Source organism: Macaca nemestrina, chromosome 3 (genome assembly GCF_043159975.1).
Source record: "Macaca nemestrina isolate mMacNem1 chromosome 3, mMacNem.hap1, whole genome shotgun sequence".
Classification (NCBI taxonomy): Eukaryota; Metazoa; Chordata; class Mammalia; order Primates; family Cercopithecidae; genus Macaca; species Macaca nemestrina.
The window spans coordinates 134,960,421-134,987,854 of record NC_092127.1 but is presented as its reverse complement, the minus strand read 5'-3'; the positions used below and the strand labels follow the sequence as shown (position 1 = coordinate 134,987,854).

At 35.1% G+C, this 27,434-nt stretch overlaps 1 protein-coding gene and 2 long non-coding RNA genes across 5 annotated transcripts in view; 1 reads left to right on the top strand and 2 right to left on the bottom strand.

The window, feature by feature from the left end:
- The window catches only part of LOC105477317 (ADAM metallopeptidase with thrombospondin type 1 motif 3), a 281,319-nt gene that overhangs the window by 234,881 nt on the left and 19,004 nt on the right, over positions 1–27,434 (top strand). For all 3 annotated transcript variants that reach the window (XM_011733778.2, XM_011733777.2, XM_071093494.1), the window contains 12 exons: positions 4,748–4,831; positions 7,010–7,166; positions 7,917–8,022; positions 8,405–8,548; positions 9,181–9,313; positions 11,941–12,054; positions 14,084–14,229; positions 15,449–15,624; positions 16,727–16,860; positions 18,379–18,502; positions 21,835–21,915; positions 23,718–23,881. In XM_011733778.2, the coding sequence (XP_011732080.1) occupies positions 4,748–4,831; positions 7,010–7,166; positions 7,917–8,022; positions 8,405–8,548; positions 9,181–9,313; positions 11,941–12,054; positions 14,084–14,229; positions 15,449–15,624; positions 16,727–16,860; positions 18,379–18,502; positions 21,835–21,915; positions 23,718–23,881 (1,563 nt within the window). The remainder of the gene's footprint in view (positions 1–4,747; positions 4,832–7,009; positions 7,167–7,916; positions 8,023–8,404; positions 8,549–9,180; positions 9,314–11,940; positions 12,055–14,083; positions 14,230–15,448; positions 15,625–16,726; positions 16,861–18,378; positions 18,503–21,834; positions 21,916–23,717; positions 23,882–27,434) is intronic.
- Positions 1,009–26,956, bottom strand: LOC139362394 (uncharacterized). Its single transcript, XR_011621218.1, has 3 exons — positions 26,827–26,956; positions 4,658–4,816; positions 1,009–1,141 (listed from the first exon to the last, which is right to left on the bottom strand). It is a non-coding gene; the product is annotated as an uncharacterized lncRNA (long non-coding RNA).
- LOC139362395 (uncharacterized) lies at positions 19,258–24,368 on the bottom strand. Its single transcript, XR_011621219.1, has 3 exons — positions 24,235–24,368; positions 21,840–21,953; positions 19,258–19,390 (listed from the first exon to the last, which is right to left on the bottom strand). It is a non-coding gene; the product is annotated as an uncharacterized lncRNA (long non-coding RNA).

Genomic DNA, 27,434 nt, shown 5'->3' with positions numbered 1-27,434 from the left:
GATGATTTTAAAACCACATCCTATGCATAATGACAGTGTTGCGGCCTGCAGGTCTGTGGAAGTACAGCAAAATGGGTATAGCTATGACTCTGAAGTCAGACTGCTCATTTTTATCCCTTGCTTGTGTACTAATTGTGTGATCTCAGGCACGTTACTTAACTTCTCTGGGCAATGAGAACGTCTGTCCGCTATAGGATTCTGAGCTCTTTAATATATGTTGAGCTTTTGCGCTTGTAAAATGGAGTTAATATCTCTAAAGTTATTTCAAGGATTACTTGAATTAGTATAGGTAAAGTGTTTAATGCAGTGTCTGGAAGCTGATAAGCTCTCTGTATTATTAGCTGTTCTTTTTGTTGATTTTGCTTTTACTTCAGAAAAGTTACTTTCCTTTTCACTGAAAGTTGTAAAATTACTTTCTTAATAAATAAGAAATTATTTAGAATTATTAAGTATTTCCTAATAAGAATTTAGCCCATCTTGACAGATTCAAATTGCTAATTTAGTATATCCTTTTAGTTATTTCTCTATATTATTCGAGTGTTAAAAACAGCCAGATCATGAGAATTTCCTTATGCCTCTTATGTAATTTTGTAATCAGATGACATTTAAAAAAGTCTAAATAATGATTTTTTCCAATATTTTTCTTTGCTCTTAAGAGTCAAATGAGTAAACATTTAAAACGTAGCATTTTTCTCAGGTTATAATGTTTTACGATTCTTATTTAATTTCAAGGATATTGTTTCATTTATGTGTAAATATAGGAAAACACTGACATACTGACTGGTATGTAAGCACATTCAGGTGTATGAAGCAGCTTGTCCTTTGCCCCTCTGAAGCATGCATACTGCCATCTGCTGGAAATAGCTTTTAAATGATTTTTCCTAATAATTTTCTTGATAATATAAACTAGATATTTCAATGAGATTGAGATTTAACAAATTTCAAATAGAAGAATCTTGAGGTCCCTTTCAGTAAAAACTATGATTAGGGCAATTGTTTTTCTTGAGCTCTTCAGGTAGATTATGAAAATACACTCACAATTCTTTTTAAACTTTGTGCATGGATGGGGGATAGGTGCTCAAGTACTTTGTATTTTGCTGAGTGTAGTTATATGGCATCTTGCTTGTTTTGAGCAACAACACTGTGAAAAAGACAAAGCAGGTAAAATTAGAGTTTGTCAACAAGAAAAGCAAGACTCAGGTTAAATGACAAACCAAAGATCACTCAGTTTATTCATGGCCAAGCTGGGAACAGAACCCAGGGTTTTGAATATCTAATAATATGGTGCTATATTATTTCTCCAAATCTTATCATACTCCATGTATTTCAGAATATAAAAACAGTACATCTCAGGAATTCATAGGGCCTGGCAAGATGAAAAGCAGTCAAATTATTAAATATATTTTAGAAGTGAATAATATGGAGGAACTTTTTTAAACCTTGAAAATCAAAATAATAAGATACAGTGCTTTGTACAGTATAGACAGCTGGTTATTTGCCACATTGAAAGAATACTTTGTGCTATGTAAAAATATGATTCCCTTGTATTTGATTATTTCTACCTGTGATAATTTATGCATATTTTGTGACTCTCAAAATGCATGCTGACTCAGAACATTCTTAGACTGATTTTGGTTTCTACTGGGTCACCCTGTTTTCCAGTTAGCCTGGCATAATAGTGACTTTTGTTAAGTAATACTTTTATTTTGGTGAATGGTAAATCTGAATTTTAAAAATGCTCTTTTATTCATTTTATAATATCATATTTGCTATTGAGATTAATAATTTTGTCCATTGTACTTTCTTGACACAGTGTTAATTTATAATTCACTAAGTACAAATGAATTTACTAATTTAGGATGACCATATGTACATTTTATACTAACTCAAATATCACAAGCTATTTGTCATTATTCCCTTCTTTCCTTCATTTTATTATTCTATGACTTTCTGATGTAGGAGCTTCCTATAGCATTGATGTATTACATATGTTACAGTGTAGCTGTCACTGTTATGTGCATTGGCTTAAGTGCCTCCTACCCTTTCTTACTTCTCCTTCTCCAGAAATTAATTCACTCTTTCTGTCTCCTTTTCTTTAGTTTTGTTTTATTATCTAGTTTTGTTTATTTACTAACATTGTTCAACCTTATTTTAACATCAAGTGCATTTTACCTTTCAACTTCATTAAACTAAGTACATGGTATAACGTGGTGTGCAAAGCCATGTTTCTAATTTGAAACAGCTGCCTTACAAGAAGCCTCTTGGGATAGACATGAGTCTCTGAATGAATGTGTTGGTGACAGGCCTGGCTGTTGACTTTTAACTTTTATTGCAACTATAAAGTTAGGAATATGTTATCAGATAATGAATCCAGAAGAGGAGGGGTGGAAGAGTTGATTCACTTTTCAATTAGGCAGCATGAAGTGTGGCGTAAGATAAGAGAATCAGCCCATGACTAAAAAGCACATAAGAAACAACAGCTTTGGTCTAACATTCACTTTTTCTTTATATTAAGCTGAAATTCACCCCTTTAATAATGTGAATGGTTTTAAGTTTTATTTTCTATAGATATAGAAAATAGCCTTCCATATGAAGGCTATTAATTCTTCTATGTTTTTCTTTTCCACTTCTCATATTCTAATATCCTTAAAAACCCCTTCCTCCCTCTCACTCATAAAATTTTTGAGCAATTTGTTTGCATGAGTTAAGTCTCTTAATTCTCACCCTAACCCTATGAGATATTATTTTTATTATGTCCACTTTATTGAGACTCAGAATAATAAAGGTCTCACAAGCAGTGAGGGGTTGAACCAGGATTTATCTGAGACTATTAATGTGGGGCATTCAGGCTTTTAACCATTATGTCTCCCCAACTCTTCTTTATAAGACACATTTTCTGACCTCCTTGCTGTTAGCTCTTCTCATGATATATTCATATTTTGTCAAGCACCTCTGTCATAAGACAGCCCACAAAAATGCACTCAATACTTCAGGTTTTCTGTAGCCTAGAGTGGGACAACTTGGGCATGAGCTATCTGCCTGCACACTTACACAATCCAAGTGTGTATTGCAGATTTTTTTCCACAGCTTGGCTTATCTTGTGCAGGTATTAAATTGAGTCTTACCATTCTATGTATGTGAGTATGTGTGTGTGTGTGCACGTGCATGTGTATATATGTATAAATGTATGTGTGTATATATTCATGCATTTTTCCATTTAAAAGGACTTTACATCTTTTCTTTTTAAGTTATACTTTGTTATCTCTAGCATATTCTAGCTTAGCCAGATTTTTTACTTCCACCTTTGCTGTTCTTTTCTTGTTTGTGACTCCTACAAATTCAATAAGTGTGCTTTCAGTCTACATTCAAGACCCTGATTTTTTTAAGGTTTTCTGTGCAGTCACGTTGGATTCTTGAAACAATTCAGTTGAATCTTCCTGGTCTGTGTGGCAAATCAAAATACTATGATTTGTGAGTTTCTTGTTTTAGAGCATTCTTCAGTCATTCTTGAGTTATATTTATTTTTAAAGCCACTCTCTATGAGATTATGCCTATCTTTTCTGTGCAGGTTTCAGATTTCTGTGCCTACTGTTCAAATCTCCCGGATCTGAAGCTGAGTTGCAGTTAGTTTTTCATCCCTCTTTTAGTCTTTTTAACAAGTGTCAAGTCGTTGTTTTTGGAAACAGCCAAGAACTTTGCATTCTAGCCTGATAACTCCACTTTTCTCCTTCCTGCTAACATTTGCCATGTTGCTAAGTATTTTTTATTTGCACTAATTTTGCACTAGCTTAATGAGAAGATACAGTTACAGTTCACTTCAGATTCATATCTGCCAATAGCTCACTGTGTGTTTTGCATGTCAGTTAATTTCTACAGGCTTTATTTTCCTCATCTATATAAAACAGAGTTGGACTGCGACCTCTGAGATTGCACTTATTCCAACATCTATGATTTTACAGTATACCGAGTCACTTTTAGAAATTTCAGTGAGCTGAGATCGCACCATGGCACTCCAGCCTGGGCAACAGAGCAAGACTCCATCTCAGAAAAAAAAAAAAAAAGAAAGAAAAGAAATTTCAGCCTAATTTTTCAAAATTAAACAAAAAGCAGTGACTCAGAGTTGCATCCAGGGCTGACATTCATCTGATAGGTACTAGTAGAGTCTCCTTAGTCACTTAAATATTGGAGGATTTCTATCTTGTAGCACTTTCAAGCAGTCGTTGCCTCAGCTGCCCCACTTGCTAGCTGGCTCTCAGATACACTACCACAGCTCCTGCACACAGACCCCATAGCCATTGGATCTCTCAACCAGACGTAGCACCCCTAGTTGTCACAGAGGCACCCCAGTAGGCAAATGCTTGCTGTTTTCCTTTACTGTGGTTGCGGGCAACTCACAGGCTAGCAAATGATTTGCCAAAGTCACCTTCCTGTGGTTGCTTTTGGCTAATGTTATATTTGGATTACATCACACGTAGACTCCTTCTAACACCACACTAGTATAACAAGACCCTTTGAGCATATCCTGTACGTTCATATTACTGTGGAGTTTACAGAATTAGCAATTTACATATCCAAAGATTGTTCCAAAGCCAAAAGTAAATGACTACATTTCAGGGTTCAGCTATTAAACTCAATTTAAAAATAGCAATTTACTTACCTATTTGTGGAGATTACACAGCTTATATGTACATCTCATGAAATCTTCAGTGTTTCCTTTCTTTTAGCAATTATCTTTTTTTGTTTCTAGGTGAATGAAATTTACCATGATGAGTCCCTCGGAGTGCATATAAATGTGGTCCTGGTGCGCATGATAATGCTGGGATATGCAAAGGTAAAATGTCTTAAAAAATGAATTGTAAACATTAGGGACTAGGTTAGCAAATAGAAGACTAAATTGTTCAAGCTACGTCTAACTTAAGGCGTAGATATATTCCACATAAACCCCTAGTTGCTTGAAATTGAGGAGAAGAAACTGCCACGTGAGTGGAGACTTCCAAATTTGAGCAGATGATGAATGATTTTTGTGCGGCTTCCATTTGCTTATTTATTTCTGTCTAAAGATGTAGGCAATTACCCTGACTTTAGGTGTGACTTATGAATGGAAAGAATGGATACTCTTATGAGGAGAGAGAATTTCCTTAGCCTAATGTTATCATCGAGTGTGTGTTTCATTTATTCATTAGAAGCAATTATATTGAATGCCTACTAAGTGGCAGATATTTTCTAGGTGCTTGGAATGTACATTGAAGAAAAAAGACAAAGATCTTTTTTCTTTAGTGTTTGATTCACTAAAAACAATGTTTTATATACATATATCTTTCCACTTAAGAAGAGTGAGGTGCACAGTGAATGCTTTTCATTTAAAAGAACTTTAATTTTTTCAAAAGCAAAAGTTGGATAAAAATGCACATAGTAGGCATTTCATGTAATATAATTGATTTTAGCTCCTTTAAGGAGGAAACATACGGGAAACAACTAGCTTAACAACTTCCTTGATTTTTAAAATTACACATCTCTCTCTCATAATTAATCCTCCTGATTATGAAATACTAATGAAGTTGTACATTTAGGAAATAGGAAAAATCCATGTGTTTGCATTTCATTAAATAGTTAACATCCACATATCATTTTATAATGATAGAGTGTCATCGACCTTTATCACATAAGCCTGACCTACTTTATATTGCCAACAAGGAATATGAGTTAACCCCAGCTGGAAATAACAGCCTCCAATTGGTGGTTAAAGCATTTGTTTGGAAAAGCATGTGATCAGTATATTAAAAAAGGCAGCTGATTTTATTAAGAATGTAAACACTGGTAATAACATTTGCTGAACTGTAACAAAATTCAGCCTGTCAGTCAAATAGGGACTGACTTTTGGTTCCAAGTTCAAATTTCATTTCATCAGAACTACTCTGAGAAGTGTGGCTAGTGGGTTCTTGAAGGTTGGGCCCTTTTCCTCCTGAACTTTTAACTCCTGACCCTAATGTGATGGTAGCAACATTCAACGAACTTCTTTTCTTATATCAGAACTGGAAGAGTCCACCCCTCTTCAGTAGCGTAAAGTTTAAAAAAATGGGAGTTTTTCTTTTTGTTTTTTAGTGTAAAGTTAATGTAATTTGATGGTTCTCCATAGACTAAGATTTCACCAGCCTTGCCAACTCATGGAAGAATTCATATTCTCCCCAAATGTTGATTAATTCTGGATCATAAAAAATAAACAAAAATCTTAATTAATATTTTATACATTCACATCTCTGGAAAAACATGCCAGAATCTTTCTCAATATTTTTGTTCTTACTTCTATGAAACTCAAATCTAAGCTGAACCAGGAATTATTTAGACTACTAAAATTATTACCTAAATGGTTAATATTAAGTTGCCTCACAATAGCAAATCGCAGTATCAAACATTCCTGTACTTTGGGAGGCCAAGGCAGGCAAATCATTTGAGGTTAGGAGTTTCAGACCAGCCTGACCAGCATGGTGAAACCCCATCTCTACTAAAAATACACACACACACACACATACACACACACACAAAAGAATAGCAGGGATGATGGTGGGCGCCTGTAATCCCAGCTACTTAGGAGGCTAAGGCACGAGAATTGCTTAAACCCGAGAGGCAGAGGTTGCAGTGAGTTCAGATCATGCCACTGCACCTCAGCCTGGGTGAGAGAGTGAGATTCTGTCTCAGACAAAATAAAACTATTCTCATAAATGGTATCACTTGACTTTCCCACAGGTAAAATTGTGAGATTCTCTCTCAAACGTAACAAAACCATTCTCATAAATGGCATTATTTGACTTTCACACAGGTAAAATTATTATTAAAATACCCCTCATGGGCATTTAGAATTCATAAATCACAGTGAATATCAAAATAAGCCCTAAATATTATTGAATCATTGTTTAAATACTTTAATCTCAAATTCAACTTCAGAGAAAATTATCAAACAAAGCCTTTGGGAAATTGTCATGTGTGGCTTTAACATATTGTTTTCTCTTAGTCCATCAGCCTCATAGAAAGGGGAAACCCATCCAGAAGCTTGGAGAATGTGTGTCGCTGGGCGTCCCAGCAACAAAGATCTGATCTCAACCACTCTGAACACCATGACCATGCAATTTTTTTAACGAGGCAAGACTTTGGACCTGCTGGAATGCAAGGTATTGCCATCAATATGTAGAAGAAATACTTAAGGTCATGACTTTTAAAAAGCAATCCTAAATCAGGCAGTCTGTTCAAATGTTCAGCTCTCCACCACCACTTTCCACCACACTCCGGCCAAGCATATATTTTCTTTCTGATGCTTCCAGTGACTTCTGTGGAGTTCTCAATGCTAAAAGCCACTTAAATACCATCATAAATTATACTTGCTTTTAAAATAGTGATTGTGCATTTGGGGCATGGAGGGGATGCTGTAAAATGCAGTGTGATTTCCACTAACTGTTTGTAATGAAAAAAGAGATGCCATGAGAAATGACTGCTGCCAAAGAGCTTTCTTCCAAAGTCAGCTTACATTTATCTAATAAATTCTGATGTGGACTTTGGAAGAGGCAGACTGATGATTTTCTTTTCAACATTGATGGAACTTCTGGCTTCCTTCATCAGTACCACGATATGAAGGACCATTTACTAAAACAGAAAGACAGGGCTTAGCTGGTGGGCAGAAGAGAATGGTAACCCCGGGCCATTCCTTCCCTTAGGAAAGGAGAAAATGCAGACACAGTGAATCTTTTTAGAGACCGTTACCTGTGGCTTTCCCAAGAGAATGTGACACAATGCTAGTAGGGAAATAAAGCTGCCCATGTTTCCTGAAAGGCTTTTAGTTTTTTTCCCCTAGGCAAAGGTCCAGTTGTAATTCTTAATGAGTCTTCTCATAAAATGAAAATAAAAGTAATTGTTATTCTCTACAGGATATGCTCCAGTCACCGGCATGTGTCATCCAGTGAGAAGTTGTACCCTGAATCATGAGGATGGTTTTTCATCTGCTTTTGTAGTAGCCCATGAAACAGGCCATGTGTAAGTCACTGCTGACAGCTATAAAGCCAAAAAATGATCTTTTCTTTCCTGCTTCTCCCAGTATTGTTTCCTCTTTGGGCAGAATGCATGCCAGCATGCAATTCTTGTCTTTTGCCAAGTGTGAAGAACTGCAAATAGAGAAGAGGTCATGCACTGAAACTAAATGAGTGACTGGCTTGCAGAGGCACTCCTGTGGTTTTCAGAGCTATAGAATAAGAAAGGCATTTCTGTCAGGTTGCTGTCAATTTCTGTTTCTGTGACTTCTTCAAGAAAGCCACGCTGACTTAAAAATATGTTATTTCCCAGGGCTTATTTTCAAAACCAAAATTAAGTGAAGGCAGTAGCCCCTGATTCTTACCACTGAGGTCTTTTTGTGTTCTAGGTTGGGAATGGAGCATGATGGACAAGGCAACAGGTGTGGTGATGAGACTGCTATGGGAAGTGTCATGGCTCCCTTGGTACAAGCCGCATTCCATCGTTACCACTGGTCCCGATGCAGTGGTCAAGAATTGAAAAGATATATCCAGTATGTCCCCTGCTGCGTGTCATGAGAGTATTTATTTTATAGCCTACAGACATAAAACTGACTCTTAGGACTTGATCATAGCAAAATTCCTAGTAAATGAAAACTATTATTGATAATAAACATTTTCTTATGACTTAGAAGATTCGGCACAACAATTTTATCATGGAGTCATAATACTTGAAGCCATAAGTCTACAATATAAGTAAATTTTTAACTGTAATGTAATTTTCCTTTAGTAAGTTGTTATAGAATCTTTGATTAATGGTCAAACTTGAGGTTGCAGGGAGGATGGTCATGTGGTTCCTGCATATGGTACCAGCTGTGCTCTACAGTATAGGTGTCAGGATGTGCCCTACCACACCATGTGGTGGTTTAATTAGTGACTCAAATAATCGTGGCTCTACTACACTCCTAAGTCATGCTTGGTTTACTTTCCTGGCATGAATACAGGTAAAGAGTCTTTTTCTAAATGGAACCGAAACCAAAACCTTAAATATATGTTTTTGTAAAATTGCTGTATGATCTGTGATGAAATTCTAAAGTATATAAGCAAAGACTACTTTTTTTTTTAATCAGGACCTGATTTTTTTTTAATGAACATTTAACTACATGCAATGTTTTTCTTCCTACAGTTCCTATGACTGTCTCCTTGATGACCCTTTTGATCATGATTGGCCTAAACTCCCAGAACTTCCTGGAATCAATTACTCTATGGATGAGCAATGTCGTTTTGACTTTGGTGTTGGCTATAAAATGTGCACTGCGGTATGTTGCTCCCAGTTGATGCAGATGTTGCATCTCGAAATCTGTTTGTGTAGCTCCTGCTTGGTGAGATTTGCAGACTCACTGGTGCAAGTATAATAATATCTAGCAATTATTTTGTGTTCATTGTGTTGCTGTGTGCTACAGCTACATGCTTTAAATGTATTGTCTTATTTAATTCTCATGACAGACTAGAAGAGAGCTGATGTACTTTTATTTTATAGAAGATAAAACCAAGACTTAGAGATTAAGCAACTTGCTTAAGGCACACAACTGGTAAACAGGGGAACTGGACTTTGAAACCAAGGCTGCCAGGCTCGAATCTTCACGTTCTTTTCATCCCCTGGTTTTTGTGACTTTCAGAGAAGATGACTGTTAAGCCTTAGATTTATTGCTTTTCTTTAGCTTGATGGCAGAATTCCATGTATGTGTGACCATAGGGAAGGATTGTGCTAGTATAGTCTAATAAAAGAATCATATGGCATAGCATGGAGGTCAGGACCTTGGGTCAGGTCCTGGATCTGATACTTTCTTTTTTTTTTTTTTTTTTTTTGAGACAGACTCTTGCTCTGTCACCCAGGCTGGAGTGCAGTGGCACAATCTCGGCTCACTGCAACCTCCGCCTCCCGAGTTCAAGCAATTCTCCTGCCTCAGCCTCCCGAGTAGCTGGGATTACAGGCGTGCTCCACTACTCCCAGCTAACTTTTTTGTATTTTTAGTAGAGACGGGTTTTACTATATTGGCCACGCTGATCTCAAACTCCTGACTTTGTGATCCACCCACCTCGGCCTCCCAAAGTGCTGGGATTACAGGCGTGAGCCACTGTACCCAGCTGATGCTTTTTAAATGTATAACCTTGGGCACTATATTTAATCTCTCTGGCCTACTTTCCTCATGTGTAATATGTGAAGAATGATAGTATTTATCTGATAAGATTGGTGTGAGGATTAAATTTGATAATATAATTAAAGTGCTTAACACAAGAAAGGCACATATATATGTTCAGTGGAATCCATTAAAACCAGTCTTCCCTGTAACTATTCACATTAGAGTTAGGTTTCATTAAATTTCCATATTGGTCTTTAGTAGTTCATTAAAAAAAAAAAAGAAAGAAAGAAAGAACGACTTTTTCTATGTTGGAGCAAGCTTTGTATGTTAGAGCAAGGAACATAAGTATTTCATGGGGCTAGAAAGAAATTGATCTGCTGTTTGAAGCCCTCTATATACAACCATTTGGTCTGTCTATAAAGTATACACTGTGAGCTCCTAATTACTTGCATTAATGTTTTAGATGGGAGAATTTTCTAAAGCTTTGATTTAATGTCATGGAAAAGTAGAATTTCCACCTTCGGTAATAAGGATTAGAACAGAAAACCCACATCTGAAAATTTGTACTAATAAAAAAATTTCTATGCACATAAAGGTGTATTAGGTAATTAGCAGTATAGGCAATAGATATGTGGATAAGCTGTTGTTTGGTATTTTTAAACATCTAGATAATGATTGGTAAGATGTTTACATTTAGAGAGAAAAAGAGCAAACAAGCAAAGAGCACACACAAATATACATGTTTGCTTATACAAACATTTGGACATTATAATGTGGGGTGTTAGGAAAATAAAAACCATTCTGAAGAGTATGAAAACCAAGACTCTAGTCTCGTGCTGTTACTGTCTTACTTGTAACCATAACTATAGCCCTAACCTGTAACCCATATTTCTCAGCTATGGATTGGTATGAGAATCAGATATATGGAAAATATTTCATAAACCGTATGAATGTATTATGATATTTTGTTGCACCTGGAATACTTTATCTTACACAGAAACTTTGACAATTTTTTTCTTCTTTTGGTCAACTATTTATAAGTATTAATTATTATCATTATTATTATTATTATTATTTTGAGATGGTGTCTTGTTCTGTCACTCAGGCTAGAGGGTACAGTGGCGCAATCTTGGCTCACTGCAACCTCTACCTCGTGGGTTCCAGCGATTCTTCTGCCCCAGCCTCCCAAATACCTGGGATTATAGGCATGCACCAACGTGCCTGGCCAATTTTTTTGTATTTTTAGTAGAGACGGGGTTTCACCATGTTGACCAGGCTGGTCTCAAACTCCTGACCTCAGGTGATCCATCTATCTCAGCTTCCCAAAGTGCTGGGATTACAGGCATGAGCCACTGCGCCCAGCCCTTTTATTATTTATATTCAATAATCTATCTCATACCTACAGAAATAAAGAAAAGACATTTTGATAGCTTGAGAGCTGCCAAACCATTATATTTTCATATTTACAATATTCATGATAATTACTAAGTCTTTAGAAAATTTCCACATTGTCTATTTGAAAAACAAAACATAGAAACATCAAGAAAAAACATTGAAAGTCAACCAGATAATCTCAGACAAATCATTGTTTATCATTGTTATTTTAGAAAAGAAGAATAAAAGTGTTTTCTACCTGAAAATCTTATGCAGTTTTTTTTTTTTTTTAACATGTCACAACTTTGGCTATTAACTTGAAATAAACACATCCAAGAAACAGGACAGAAGAAACTGTATAGAATATATTTTCGGTGCATGTCATGCTAGCTGAGAGTTCACTGAGAATTTGATTATCTATCTTCCAGTTCCGAACCTTTGACCCATGTAAACAGCTATGGTGTAGCCATCCTGATAATCCCTACTTTTGTAAGACTAAAAAGGGACCTCCACTTGATGGGACTGAATGTGCTGCTGGAAAAGTGAGTATATCTATTTACACAATAAATATGTAACATGTTGCATAATTATCATCTTTAAAGGTCTGGAAAGTGGTGAATACAGCTGCACTGTCATTTTTATGTGAAAATCATAGTATGCAAGGTTTTATTATAGTAATGTACTAAGAGAGTATACTAGATCCCTGTGGCTAAGGTAACAAATTATCACAAACTTGGTGGCTTGAAACAATGGATATTTATTCCCTCACAGTTCTAGAGGCCAGAAGTCAAAAATCAATTTCAATGAACTGAAATCAATGTGTGGGCAGGGCCATTCTCCCTCGAGAGGCTCTAGTTGAGAATCTTTTCTTTGCTTCTTCCAGTGTCTGGTGGCCACCCCACATTTCTTGCTTTGTAGCTACACCACTCCAGTTTCTGCTTCTGTGGCCACATTGCCTTTTCCTCATTTTGTGGGTCAAGTCTCCCTCTACCCCTCTCTTATAAGGATACATGTAATGGCATTTAGGACCCCATGGATACATTTTTAAATGTTTAAGTTGATCACATTTGCAAAGACCCTTTTTCCAAATAAGCTAACATTTACCGGTTCCAGGGATTAAGACTTGATATCTTTGGGACTACAATTCAGCCCACTATTGTCAGTCTAGGAAGAAGCAACTCAGCAGACCATCTGCCCCCCGGTAGTGGGATCTGATTGACCTGCTGGCATCCCATTCCTTGTGAAAGTTGCCCAGAAATAAAGTCATGTGAACTTATACAGAAGATTTGGCCTTGTTCCTTAGGGAAGGATGCCCAGAGGTTTTAAATCTCAAATTGTGTAGTCAGGATTGAATGCTCAGAAATTGGCTTAGTGCCAAGCTACGCTACTCATAAGGGCAAAGATCCCAAAACAAAGGCATGTTAAGAACTCAAGTTGAAGAGCTTTGACTAGTTTAGAAATAAGAAATTGTAGGCAGGACTAAAACCTGGTACAGAAGATTTATATGGCATTTAGTTCTTTCAAAGCTCAATTTCAAATGTGTATAAACTGTACTTGTGACAAGGATTATATGCTTATTAATAATAAAACCTGTCTTTTTAAGTATTTGTACTATATTAGGCACTATGCAAAGCACATTATATACAATGTTTTGCTTTGGGAAAATTCAATATCATAAACTTCTGACTAGAAACAAGAGCATAACGAGTTGATTCATTTTTGCTTTATAAAAATTATATAATTAACTTTTTAACATCCAACTTTCTTAAATATATTGGTGTTATATTGAAATTTATAAAAGTTGAGTTTTAACAAATGCTTTTATTGTATGTAGTATGAAAAAGTAAGTCAAAATGTTGGAGAGGAAAATGACTAACATCTCTTGAGCACCTGCTGTATGCAGGGCACTCTAAGCTAGGTGCCTCTATAGTATTAGAGTTCTGGTAGCCCCACTTAATTACTTCTTGGTCAGATGGCCTTCAGCTACTACTGATGAACCTTTCTGGGCCTCAATTTTCCTCATCTAATTGGTGATGATTATATATATGACCCATCTATCTCTCAGAATCATTGTGAATGAAAAAATTTAAAAGTTAAATAAAAGTGCTTTGAAAGCTGCATAGGTTTTGGACATGTTATATTATTATCTAAGTCAAGACATATTTTATGTTATCATTTTTAAAAAGATCATATAGCCCTCAAAATATTCTGCTATGAGATAGGTAGTGACAGATGCAGGGTAAAATATTACCAACTGTGCAAGCTGGGTGCTCAAAGAGTTCTTATTGATTATAATGTTTGATGCTCACTGGTGAATGTATTATTTAAAAATTTAGTCTGAGTGAATGTTGTTTTTCCATTTTAATTTTATACTTGAAAAATACAAGTCTAAATTACCCTTTGATAGGGTATATTAATGATACAATTGCTTTTGGATAATTTTAAATGCATCTCCACCTGGAAGAAAAAAGAGCATCTAGTCAAAGCCCTTTAACTAGATGGTTCTTGTATAACAACTTCAGCTTTAGTGTGCGCATGATTTTAATAATTACCCTTTGTCATTTTCCTAAGTGGTGCTATAAGGGTCATTGCATGTGGAAGAATGCTAATCAGCAAAAACAAGATGGCAATTGGGGGTCATGGACTAAATTCGGCTCCTGTTCTCGGACATGTGGAACTGGTGTTCGTTTCAGAACACGCCAGTGCAATAATCCCATGTGAGTATATCCTTGTAATTCTTATTATTTTTGGAGAAACCAGAAAATACTTCAATATTATGTTATTAGTATTCTGTTTTATAAAGTGCACGTAAAACACAGGGCAGGAAAAGAAATTGTTCACGGTTCATAAACCAGTCTGTGTTTTCGATACATCTCCATTCATCAGTCCTGTGACAAGCAGTCAGTGATGAAGATAAGAAGATCAAATGGAGATTGAATATTTGTAAAGAAGTTGCTGTTCAGGAATATTAAGAAGCTGAACAAGGAAAAAGTAGGTCACTGTGCCCTAAGGGCATGGGCATGGGCACTGCGAGATCAACTGCCAGAAGCAAGGGAGTGTCCAGGAAAGAGCGGTACCAAGCATACAGACTCACTCTCTTCAGGGAGTGGAACGTGATTGCTTCAGAGGAGGGCAAAAGAAAGATTGTGATAGAAGGCCAGGTGACTGTTGGGGGAAAGTTATCCATTCATTCACTCAGACTACAATTATTGAATCCCTATTGTATGCTCAGCAATCTTTATGAAGAAAAAAACAACTGAATTATCACATTTAGAGGATTCTTCCTTGTCTAGGGTTTAATATGTGAGCAGCTTTTTCTCTCTGTTTCTGGCAGCAGGATGGCTCTGAGCGTGTCTTTCGTAAGACTGTCTGATGCCACATACCTGCCTTCACAGGAAGAGATGATGGTAGTATTAGAAGTAACAAGGACAATAAAAATTAAAAGATCAGCTAAAGTTCATTATGTGCCAGGGTTTGTTAGGAGTGCTTTAAATAGTGTCAACTCATTTAATCTTCACAATTTTCCTCGAAGGAAGATACAGTATTATTTGCATTTTACATATGAGGAAAGCGAGTCATGGAGCAATGACCAAAGTTTCTTTGAGCTGCATCTATGTGTTTTATACATAGTGGAAAAATATCATTGTATTGATTCAATAGACATGCTTTTTTTTTTCTTATACACTTTTGCCATGCATTTAAAATACATGATTTGAAAAGCTGATTTATGTTGAGCTTTGTGTTTTGTTTTACTTTTCCACCCAGCAGGGAGAGAAGGGTGCTTTTGGAAAGGGACTGAAATTAGGAAGTATGAGTTCATTCACTTTGTGCTGGCAGCCCAGAAACTCTGGCTTTATGCCTTCAAGCACTGTGTCTGCAAGCTTCAATTGCTAGACAGAAGCCAAAAGGCCTTTTTAAGTATTGTCTTTTCTTTAGGCCCATCAATGGTGGTCAGGATTGTCCTGGTGTTAATTTTGAGTACCAGCTTTGTAACACAGAAGAATGCCAAAAACACTTTGAGGACTTCAGAGCACAGCAGTGTCAGCAGCGAAACTCCCACTTTGAATACCAGAATACCAAACACCACTGGTTGCCATATGAACATCCTGACCGTGAGTAGCCTCCTGCTCTTCTCCCTGCTGTGTGGATGGTTACTCACAGTTTAAGCTTTGCCAGCACCAGTCCCATGGACTCTTGATTCCTACTTGGTAACTTAGGAAACTTGGTGCTTATAGGAGTAAGTTCTCGGTTTCTAAGAATAAGGCTAAAGTACCCTTTCTGTAAAGAGGTAAGAATTGTGCAATAGTTCCTGGCAAGCAGCACGATCACCATCACTGGTGAAAGACCAGTGGAAAGGAATGCCTGGGAGAGATGTTGGAATTCCTGATTCAACCAAAATCCCTCTACTAGGAAATACTTCTGGAATTTTGTGATCTTTCCTTTCTGAACGACTAGAGAAAAATCTAGTTCTTTGACAATTGAGTCAAGACCAAGAGAAAGATCATTATTTAATAACAAAAGATACCTTATAACCTTTTACTTTTGTACTATCGACTAGTTTAAAAAATACATTTGGAAATTTTCTTTTAATGTTTCACTTCTTACTTCTGAATTTTTGGTTAAATATGTCCAAGTGGCAACTTTTTGCCATACTTCTTATTTGAGTGAATGAAAAGAAATAGTCATGTGATTACATACACCACTGGGTTCAGTTCAAATCCATCTTAAAGAAGAATACACATAAGAATTCGAAGTTGCAACTCATTAAGAAGAAATGCATGCTTTTTATCTATTTTGGTGAAGTGAGTTGCATCCTGTAAGAGACAAAAACTGTGGTAGGTAATTGAGGCAAATCAGACATTCTTTCAGTGCTCTAATATTACAAAAACTAAACTGGTTTCAAATTAAAATTTATGTAAGAGCTATGGTGAAATCTAGGGTTGCCCGGGGCAGTCCCGGTTTATACCTGTTGTTCCTGCTATTACTAGAGCCCCTTTTCTAGTTTAGATGATAAATTATATGGTCACCTTAGCTAAAACAAATATGTCAGATGTACATACTTTTCTCCTTACTCCTCATTTTATTTGTTTATACAGTATTCCTTTTGTTTTTAGGAAATCACATTGAAACCTTATATTTAAAAATAAAACAAACTATGCTGTTCAAACATTCCATTTTATGTAAATAGTTAATTTTATCCTCCATCCTATGCAGCCAAGAAAAGATGCCATCTTTACTGTCAGTCCAAGGAGACTGGAGATGTTGCTTACATGAAACAACTGGTGCATGATGGAACGCGCTGTTCTTACAAAGATCCATATAGCATATGTGTGCGAGGAGAGTGTGTGGTAAGTTCAAATTGCTTCCCCAAAGGCTTTCTACAGTATCTACGTTTACTATCATTCATCTGCACATTTTTAATTTTTTAAACTATTTTATCTTTGAAATCACATTACAATAAGTGTCTATGAATAGTTCAGTAGCTAAAATAAATTTGGGAGACATTATACTTTCTCAGATCAAACTTTGGTCACTGGCAGAATCAAGGTTTAAATAATTTTCCTAATTTCCAGCCAAATGCCTTTTCTAAGTAACTCTGAGCCCTCTAGGTTGGGAATACAAATTGGTAATAATGCATTTGCTTCGGGTATTTCAGTAGCCATCTACTGTTAAAATACAAGGTCTTTTTAAAAATAATCAGTGCTAAGTGTATTTAATCTTTTGTTGTAAAGATAATAAGACATTTCTTTCTCACCTTCTAATCAATACTAACTTTAAATGCTAAATTTCACATTAGAACAAAAGTTGTTGAGAAGCAAACGTGGTTTTTTTTGCTCCATTTAATCTCATGTTAAAAATGCATTTTATTTCTTGTGTTCATAGTTAAATTGATATGAAATTATCTTATTAACTGAAACACTGCTCCTAATGTATATTTCCTATATACTTCAGCAAAACTGAAGTGTTGTATTAATGAGTCTAAAGTAATTGAGCTTACATTTTCCTGAAAGTATAGTACGTCTTGTTCAGCTTTTACCTGCCACAGTACTTAGTACATTAAATGTATGTGTTGTCTTTATTTTCCCTGCCACCTTTCATCCCATACTTTTGAGTGCAGTAGTGTATTGTGTATCATTATTCTACAATGATTTATATTAAGAACATGACTTGGTTCAGAAAACCTTCAGTATTTCCCCGTTTCATGGGAAAATGTATATTCTTCCTGGTATTCAAGTCTTCTGCAGTCTGTTCCATGCAGATTTTTCACTGTTCTTTCCTTATCATGAAACACTAACCTTCCATTGGTTTAAATATGGGTTTAGATATTGACCTCTGAACCCACTTTCCATGAACATACAACCTCTCTGGCTTTGTTGTAACTCGTCTGCTCTCCTGAAACGCTTTTCCATTCTGTGCTTCTTTGGCCCCTGTGAAAGTCTTCACCACTCTTGTGAAGTTTTATCTCACATCCTAACCATCTTTTAAAGATTACACTAATATACAACTCACTATATTATCCATCATCATAAATGTGAGAGCAGCAAGGGAAAAGCACTTACTGTTTTTTTGTCTCCTCGGCATCAGCTACATCTGTGCTCATTATATGTGTGTTTGATGACTGTGACAATTTAAAACGGTGTAAATATTTCATTGGACTAGAGGAAATATATTCTTTATTACTTAGGGTACAAGTCATTTGATTTTCCACTATTAAAAAAAAAACTGAGGTATTAAAAATCATGACTACACTGGCAGTTCGCTGTAAATTGACTGACTGTGGGCCATGAAGGGTTCATCATTCTCTGGGATGTTGACCACTACTGGGCACATTAAAATTAGCCACATTTGACATCTTCTCTCTCCAGAAAGTGGGCTGTGATAAAGAAATTGGTTCTAATAAGGTTGAGGATAAGTGTGGTGTCTGTGGAGGAGATAATTCCCACTGTCGAACCGTGAAGGGGACATTTACCAGAACTCCCAGGAAGCTTGGTAAGATGAGGTCTCTCATGAATTTACTATGCTTCTCTGTGATTTGTACTTTTTGAGGCTTCTTCTTTCAGAAATGCAGCATTTTCTCTATAAACATAACCAAAATTTAGCTGCTGATTTATTGTTATTCAGATTACCTTTTAAGGAACTTTAAAAAAAAAAAAAAAACCACTTTGAATGAATTCATACTCCCTAGTGTCAATGATGAAAAAAATACATACTAAATTTAGAAAAGAAACAAATAAAATCAGTATCGGTTATACTAACTAGCCAAAATATGTGTTTTATTTTGCATTTTTAATAAAATGCAGATTGAATTATTAGAATTGATGTTTATTTTGAATTCCTGTTGCACATAAATTATTGATCAGGAGTTTAAAAATTACAAAACTTTAGATACAACTTTTAAAGTATCACATTAGTTATACTTATTTAAAAAGTGAACAGTTTTATCCTGTTTATAAATCTAGGAATCTTGGATCTGTATTTCACATAATTTTTAAAAATTTACTTTAAACAAAATTGAGGTACAACCAAAAACTAACCTGAGATGTAATTGCTCATCTCTGTAAATGTTCATGCTTGTTACATAGTCAATAACTTGGACTTAGACATACACTGAAGGTTCAAAGGCAGAACAAAAAGCTGTCGTCATACATCAAATAATAGGCAATATTATCCATAGTTTAATAATATTCATTGGAATTTTCATAAAAGATTTGTATACCAATATTTATTACTGAATAATTTCTTGAGTTCGTATCAGATATTCAGTTCTTCAATAAGGATTTATTGGGCAAATGTTTCTGGGATTTCAGCACTTAAAGATAAATTTGATGTGGTGTTTGCTTAAGAAGATTTTCATGTCTTCCAAAGAGCTGCTGGTATCTTATAAAATCATGAAAGTAAAACAAAAACAAAGAAATACGGTTTACATTAAGTATATTGTCATCAGGGTGATTTTTCCTTTTATAAAAAAGTCTTCATCCAAATGAAATAATTCTCTTAGTTTCTTTTTTTTTACTCCCATTATACCCCAGCTACCTAACTCAATTATTAGGAGACTATATTCTAATGTTTTTCTTGTTACTGATGTCTTTGCTATTCCTGTGTGATAAATTACTTTGTTTTGTACTTTGAAAATTGTTAAAAAGCAAATATTGCTGTTTCTGATTGATTGCACTATTTTAGTAAAGCAAAGAGAAATATAATTACATACATGTATTATGTTTCAGTGGAGTCAAATGTAATTTTCTTCATCTTGCTGTGAAATAATGTACTGTGCTTTCTTTATTCGAGTTACATTTTATTCTTTTCTTTTGGATGTAAAATAATTCATTTTGTTTTATTTCCACAGTGAATTAATGTAAAGAAAAGGTTTTTCCATGTTCATTCATTCTATATTATGTATAATATAAGGTATTGGTACTGTTTTTCAGATAGCTCAAACATTATGCTAAACTTGCAAATCAAAGCCAAAAGAACATTAGAAAATTTTCATCTGTCATACCAATTCAAACCGTTCAAAGATAATCTAACATCCATATCTTTGCACTAATATTGTCATCATAGTGATTTAATAGACTAATTAACCTTTTCCAACAGGAAAACATTTAAGCAAGAGATGCCATAAAGAATTGAAGTTGCTGGAAAATGAAATCTGCAAGTATTCAACTTCAAATCATCTACTTAGCCTTACTTTCATGCTTAGTCTTACTTTCATTGACTATTAACAGTTTATTGGCATTGTCTATTACAAATGCATTGTGACTTCAACACATAAACTTACAGAACATATTTTATATCTTGCCTAACAAAATATATGACTTATGAGATAGTCAATGAAACAACAAGACTTTGATAAACATGAACCCACCACTAATTAAAGACGTTCTATTTAAGGGAAGACAAGAGGCGCTTTCACTTTACCCAAAGGAGCTCGTAATATTTCTCTTGCTGAAACAAGAGAAGCTAAAAACGTACTGGGTAAGTTGTAGCAAACTGCAGAAAGATGGGCATCCATAAATGGCATCAAGCTGTTTTGCTCTACTTGGCACCTTAAGCATGTTCCTTCTAGCCACTGTGTACTCAGACAAACATAGTACATTTCATGTGTTAGACTATACCCCAGGCTAAAGTGCTCAACACCCTGATCCCAAAAGGACCACTTTATTTAGTTAGGACACTAATAAATATTGTGAAAAAGTTAGGTAAATCTATTCATAGTATATATTATTGTACATATACAAATGGCAAAAACACTTTTTTTTCTTATTTCATCAATAATTGTGGATTGATAACTGCATTTCTGTTAATACTCTCCGTAGAATATGTACTGGATGTTTCATAATGTATTGAAAGTGTAGGTTACATAATCATCTTATATTCATTTATTTATATGATAATGAGATGTATAACATCTGTTCTAATTGACCCGACTATTGTCAGGTCATAATATTTATGATTTATGGGCATAATATTAATTCTAAATGACTGTAAGATAATTTTTAGGACATGTGATAATATCAACATAGTATGTGATATATGACGTTTCCAGTAATAGGAATGATATATGATTGTAAAACCCAAAGCAACCAATTAAGCATATTGATTTTCTTATTTCTGGCTTAGGAGGTTTTGAGGTTAGGGTGCATATAAAGGCAATGCGTAACATAATTTGCACACATTTTCCAACTAAGTGGTTTAAAATCCACGTTGTCAATTTGGTTAAAATAGTCCCATCATAAAACTTGTCTAAAGCTTTAAAATTAATGCTGATCACAAGAAAAATGAAAGCACTGATTTTTCTGTTGTAACTCCTTTATAATAAAGAAGGCTTTAAATATGAAAATATTTTAATAATTAGAAGTTTAGCTATCTATACTTCCCTCTTAGACTTTTAAAATAACATGTAGGCAGATAACATATCCCAAAAAGTTCACCACTTAAGTGAACTTTCATTAAAAGTTGACTCCACTTGAAAAGGATGGTTTAGAAAACTAGAATCACACAGAGGGACACAGGAAAGTATAGTATTTGCCTGAATTGTTGTTGACATCATTTGAAGGTCAATACAAGATAAGTGACTAATACATTGGTAACAAGATTAACTTTTTTCCCTCTTTAATAAAAAAAAAAAAGTTTCCTCTAATTTCATGTTGGATGTCACAAAAGCTACCAATGCTTTGAAGTTAATTTCTGAAACTGCTTCTTTAAATTTATGGATGCCCTCTTCTGCATGCAGAAGCAGTAAGAATGTAGTGCTCAACTAACCATGGTTATTGCTTTTGTTTTCTTCTTTGCTTCCTACAATATTTACTACACATGCAAAGGGTACCTTAAGATGTTTGATATACCCCCTGGGGCTAGACATGTGTTAATCCAAGAAGACGAGGCTTCTCCTCATATTCTTGGTAAGTGTTTCTGTCTGCTGGCTCTGCTTCAACATGCACTGAAACATTGAAATGTCAAAGAAATCATAAATATAGATATGTGTATATGTACATATGTATATGTACATATATGTGTATATGTACATATGTATATGTACATATATGTGCATACACATATGTAAGAATCAAAATAATACATAAATGCATTAATTGAATGTTATGTAGGTTTTTTTGGTCATTTCTCCTAACTATGCTTACTTTAAAATAAAAAATAAAAACAAAAAGAGCTTTAATTTTTTATGGAAACTGGGGTTGGTTCCTAATTATATGAGGGAAAAAATCATTTGACAAGCTTATATTTCTTATACACTTTTTGCTCTGTAATAGGGGATAAGAAAATAAATATGTTAATAAAATCAACTAAATTAAGGAATATCAGAAAAATTCATCATACTTATGTTGACAAATAAGTTCTGATATTTTGATTGATCCAATACTGTATATTGTCTTATTTTTATTGTATTTTACATTCTTTGAAAAGCAACCACAGGTGAATTTTAGTAATCTAATCTTAAATTATTCTAATATCTGACATGTGTCAGGTTTTTGACTGGCACATGCAGATCCATTTGCCACAGAGAGCTGATTATAATTTCCACAAGGAGATTTTTTTTTTCTTTTGTGAGAAGATTACATGGAAATGTCACTTTAAAGAGGTATAAATTTAAATTGTATAGACAAGTGTAAACATAACTTTCCTATTCCTTGGCCTATAAGAACACTAAGATAATTTCCGAAACTAAGACATCACATATCAACTCCATGAGAATTTACAGCAAATCATTTTATTTCAGTTGTGGCTTTAAAAAATGAATTGTTTTATGGTGTTTCATAGAATTTTTAAACATATTTAAATTATGTTCACTACTAAATGTAATAATAGTCTAGAAGTCAGCTATAGTTCTTTCTCCAGTATTTAAAATTCCTTGTTTTTCATCCTAGAATTCATATTAATGTCCTTGGAAAAAATAGACCAGTTTAAAGCCTGAGAGGAATACATACATTTAATTAAAATTACTCATGTTTTCTACACATTTTCAATAATGGTAGTAACATGAAATTTTGCTTTCTAATATAACATTATATTCTGATAAAAAAATCTAAAATTTAAAATCCTAGTCATTATTTTTTACTCATTAAGCCAGCATTTTATTTCATTTTATAATATGTAATAAATGTATACTACGTTAAGAATTCCATTAGCAGTAAGCAGCTTTTCCTAACTATATGAGTAGGTGATATGGCTCTGAAATTTTACAATCATGAGAACTAAATTGTTGGCCTGAAAAATTACTTCAACTATGTTGGATGACTATAAATATTTTGACCAACTTTTTTAAAAATGCAATAAATAAACCATTATGTTATATGCTATCCTAGCATAAATTGTTTCTATTAATTATTGAAAAAGTAGCTGTCATTTTCAAAATATTCCCAGTTTTGTAAGGAAATATATAGGATAAATGATTTAGAAACTATTAACCTCTTTGACGATGTTTTCAAATAGGAATATTTGCAAACATTATTTTTGCCTATTTAACCGTCTTGCCATATTTTTGACTAGTTAGGAATGCTTCGTGAGAGTTTTGAATGCCTAATCAAGACAATGGGAATAATATCAGAACTAACACCCATTTTGATTGCTTGCTACTAATAAAGAAATATGGTCATTGATTTGTAGAAAGGATATATGTGCTGTGAATCTTCAGCACTTAATATGATAAAATAAAATGTATACTGGTTACTCATTTTTCTTTCTTTAGCTATTAAGAACCAGGCTACAGGACATTATATTTTAAATGGCAAAGGGGAGGAAGCCAAGTCGCGGACCTTCATAGATCTTGGTGTGGAGTGGGATTATAACATTGAAGATGACGTTGAAAGTCTTCACACCGATGGACCTTTACATGATCCTGTTATTGTTTTGGTATGTGGCATTACGGGCTCATGGTATAGTTGGTTCAGCTTATTTTATAATTAATCTATCTGAAAACACTTTTAACTTGAACATTAAATGTACTTTGAACATTGAAAAATGAGTTGCCTTTTAAAATAATTCCATTTATCTTCCCCCCATTCTTTGTGCAATATTTTCATGTAATTTATTGTGTATATATATTATTAACTGAATAATGCAGCATTCTGATTTTTGACTTAAATAATCAGTTATCTTTTAAAGACAACACTAAAAGTAGATTTTTGTATTTACCCACATATTTACCATTTCGTATGCTTTTCATTCTAGTTTGTAAATCTAACGTTCCATCTAGTATCATTTACCTTCAGTATAAAGATCTTCCTTTAGCATTTCTTGTCGTGTGGGTGTATCGGCAAGTAATTCTCTCAGCTTTCAATGATCTGAAAATATATTTATTTTCACCCTCATTTTTGAAGGATATCTTTACTAGATATAGAATCTGAGGCTGCTAGTTTTTTGTTTTTTTTGTTTCCTTTTTTCCCTTCTTTCAGCACTGTGTTTTTATGATCTTCTAGCGAGTTCCAAGGGTTTGGGGGCTGAGCAAAGAAAAAGATATGGCCACAAGGTGGCAGTAGCACACACACACTTTGAGCGCAGCCTCAGCCGGTTTGCAAGTGGGGCCACCACCCAGAGGACAGAAGGGCAAGGGAACTTCTGAGGAACAGGGGAATCTGAGGTGGTGTATGTGCCTAGGTGGTGTCATTCAGCAGCACAGCAGAGAGTCTGTGGGTCAGAGGGCTCCAAGGGAGGCAGCAGCGTGAGGTCCTTATAGCCGGAAGGTCTTATTCATATCTAGCAGACGTTGGATGCAGTTTCCTATAGCTGTGCAAAGCAGGCAGTCCCCAAATGGCTAAAACTCCCTCATTTGGGCAGCATTAAAAACAACTGGATGTATGAAAGTTTGTGTTTGGCAGCAGAGGGCTTTTGAGCTAACAGATCTCAGCCTGAGCCTGCTGTGAAGAAATAACCTAGGGGCCAATATACAGGAGCCCTCTTTTACTCATTTATACAGCATTTGCCTTCTAGAATCCATCATTTATGAAGAGAAGCCTCATTTATATCGCTGCACTGTGTGTAATATGTTAGTTTTCTCTTGCTGCCTTTTAAGATTTTCCTCTTCATCTTTTTGTTTTGTCTTGTTGGTTTAGCAGTTTGACTGTGACAGTTTACGGTGTTCTTTGTATGTCTTACGCTTGAGGTTCAGTGAGAATCTTGGCTTTGTAGGTTGATGTTTTTGACAAAATTTGGGTAAATTTCCCATGATGTCTTCTCCTTAATTGTTTTTCCCAAACCCTCACCCCCACCCCATCTTCCTCTTCTTTACTCCTAGGACTCATTTGAATCTGTTGAAATTGTTCCACAAGTCTCAGGCTCTGTTCATCCTTTTATAATATTTTTTAAAATACATTTTTCAGATTGGATTATTCCTTTTGAGCTCTAAGTCACTGTTTCTCTTATGTGATCTCCAGTCTGTCCTTGAGCCTATCCAGTAAATTTTTCATATCAGATAGTGTACTTTTCTTTTCTAGAATTTCCATTTGGTTCTTTTTGTTGTAATATCCATTTTTCGGCTGAATTTTTCATAATGTTCACTCATTACATCTAAGTTACACTTTAAGTTCTGGGTCTTCACGTTGTCTATTTTTGTTTTATGAATCACATTTCCTGCTTCTTTTTTTCTTGTACACTTGACATTTTGGAAGATAAATTGTAAGGTGTCTGGTTTTGTTCTGGCAGGCAGTTAAGTTATTGTCAGATCATCCTGATCCTTTAAGGCCTGGTTTTATTCTTCCTTGCAGCTAGTCTCTTTCAGTGTTGTCCTTCTTCCCATGGTGCGGACTTTCTTGGTGCCAGGCTCAGCCCTGCCTGGTTTTTGAATCTCTGTCCCTCTCCCAGCACCCCCCTCACCGTGGACTGCCTGGTGTCTTGACCATACACAGACCAACCCTCAGTCATGGACCCATGGAGATTTTTAGGTGATCTCTCTAAGCAGGCCCCTCTTCTTTAGTGCCCTGCTCTGAAGGTTCCAAACTCTAATCTATTTCCTCTGCTCAGTCAGACGGCTGGACTGGGCTTGGGCTCCTCCTCCCTGTGTCAGGGTCCAGAACCTGGCCCTTTTCAGGAATAAGACCCGGCTTGTTTCTCTTCTTACAAGGATTGGTGTCCTTTGTCATGTTATCCATTGCCAAAAAGAAAAAAAGTTTCTGCAAATATTTTGCCCAGTTGTACAGCTTTTAATACCAGGAAGACAACTCCATTACTCCCTCATGGGTGAAAGCAGAAGACAGCTACTTGATTTGAAATGTATTGTTAGTTTCTGTTTCATACAGAATTTTTATTTATTGGATTTCCTATAAAATATTATACTAAAGTCAAATTGCTCCACTCAATTTTTAGTCTTTTTTCCTCTGAAAAGTGGTTCCCTTTTGAAATATCTGTTCGAAGCTTTTGCCCATTGTTAAAGTTGTTATATTTTCTTTTTGTTGAGTTGCGAGAGCTCTGTGTATATTCAAGTCCTCTGTGAAATACATGATTTGCAAATGTTTTCTTCCAGTCCATATGTTGTCTTTTCGTTCTTTTAGCAGTTTCTTTCATGGAGCAAAAATATTTTAGCTTTACCGAAGTCCAATTTATTAATGTTTTGTTTTGTGGATCAAGATTTTGGTGTTATGAAATTTTTTTGTGTCTAATCCAGCATCAAAACATTTTCTCCTACATTTTTTTGGTAACTGTCTTAGAGTTACACGTTTTACATTTAGGTATATGAATCACTTTGGGTTAATTTTGTATGAAGTATCAGGTCCTTATTTTTGCATATGGATGTCTATATTAGTTGTCTATTGTTATAAAACAAATTACCCTCAAACTTAATGGCTAAACACAAACATACTTACAGTTTCTGTGCAGCATGTATCTGGACACCACTTAATTGACTAGTTCTGGCACAGAGCATCTGATGAGTCTGCTGTCAACTGTGGCTAGAGTCATCTCAGAGCTTGACTGAGGGTTACTCTGCTTCCAAGCTTAGTCACATGGTTGCTTAAAGGCCTCAGATGACTGTTACCCAGCTTTTCCATGTGGCGGGTAGCAGTCCATGATTCCTTGCCACCTAAGCCTCTCCATAGGATGCGTATACATCCTCACAATATGACCCTGACTTCCACTACAGCAAGTGACTCAAGTGAGACAGAACATGGGGCAGTGAAACCAAGACGGAATTCTCGGTCCTTTTTTACCTAATCTTAAACATATTTCTTAACCCACCACAATGTCTGGTTATTTTAGCACTATTTGTTAAAAGACTGTTCTTTCTCTATTAAAATGCCTTTTCGATTATGTCAAAAATTAATTGTACACATTTATGTGGGTCTATTCTAGGCTCTCATTCTGTTCCATAATAAAATATATATTAAAGTTTTATTTAGATTATGTTAAATATGAGTGATTAGAGGCCAGAAGCTCTGTTTCGCACTAATATAATTACATTGTATTATTTTCTAAC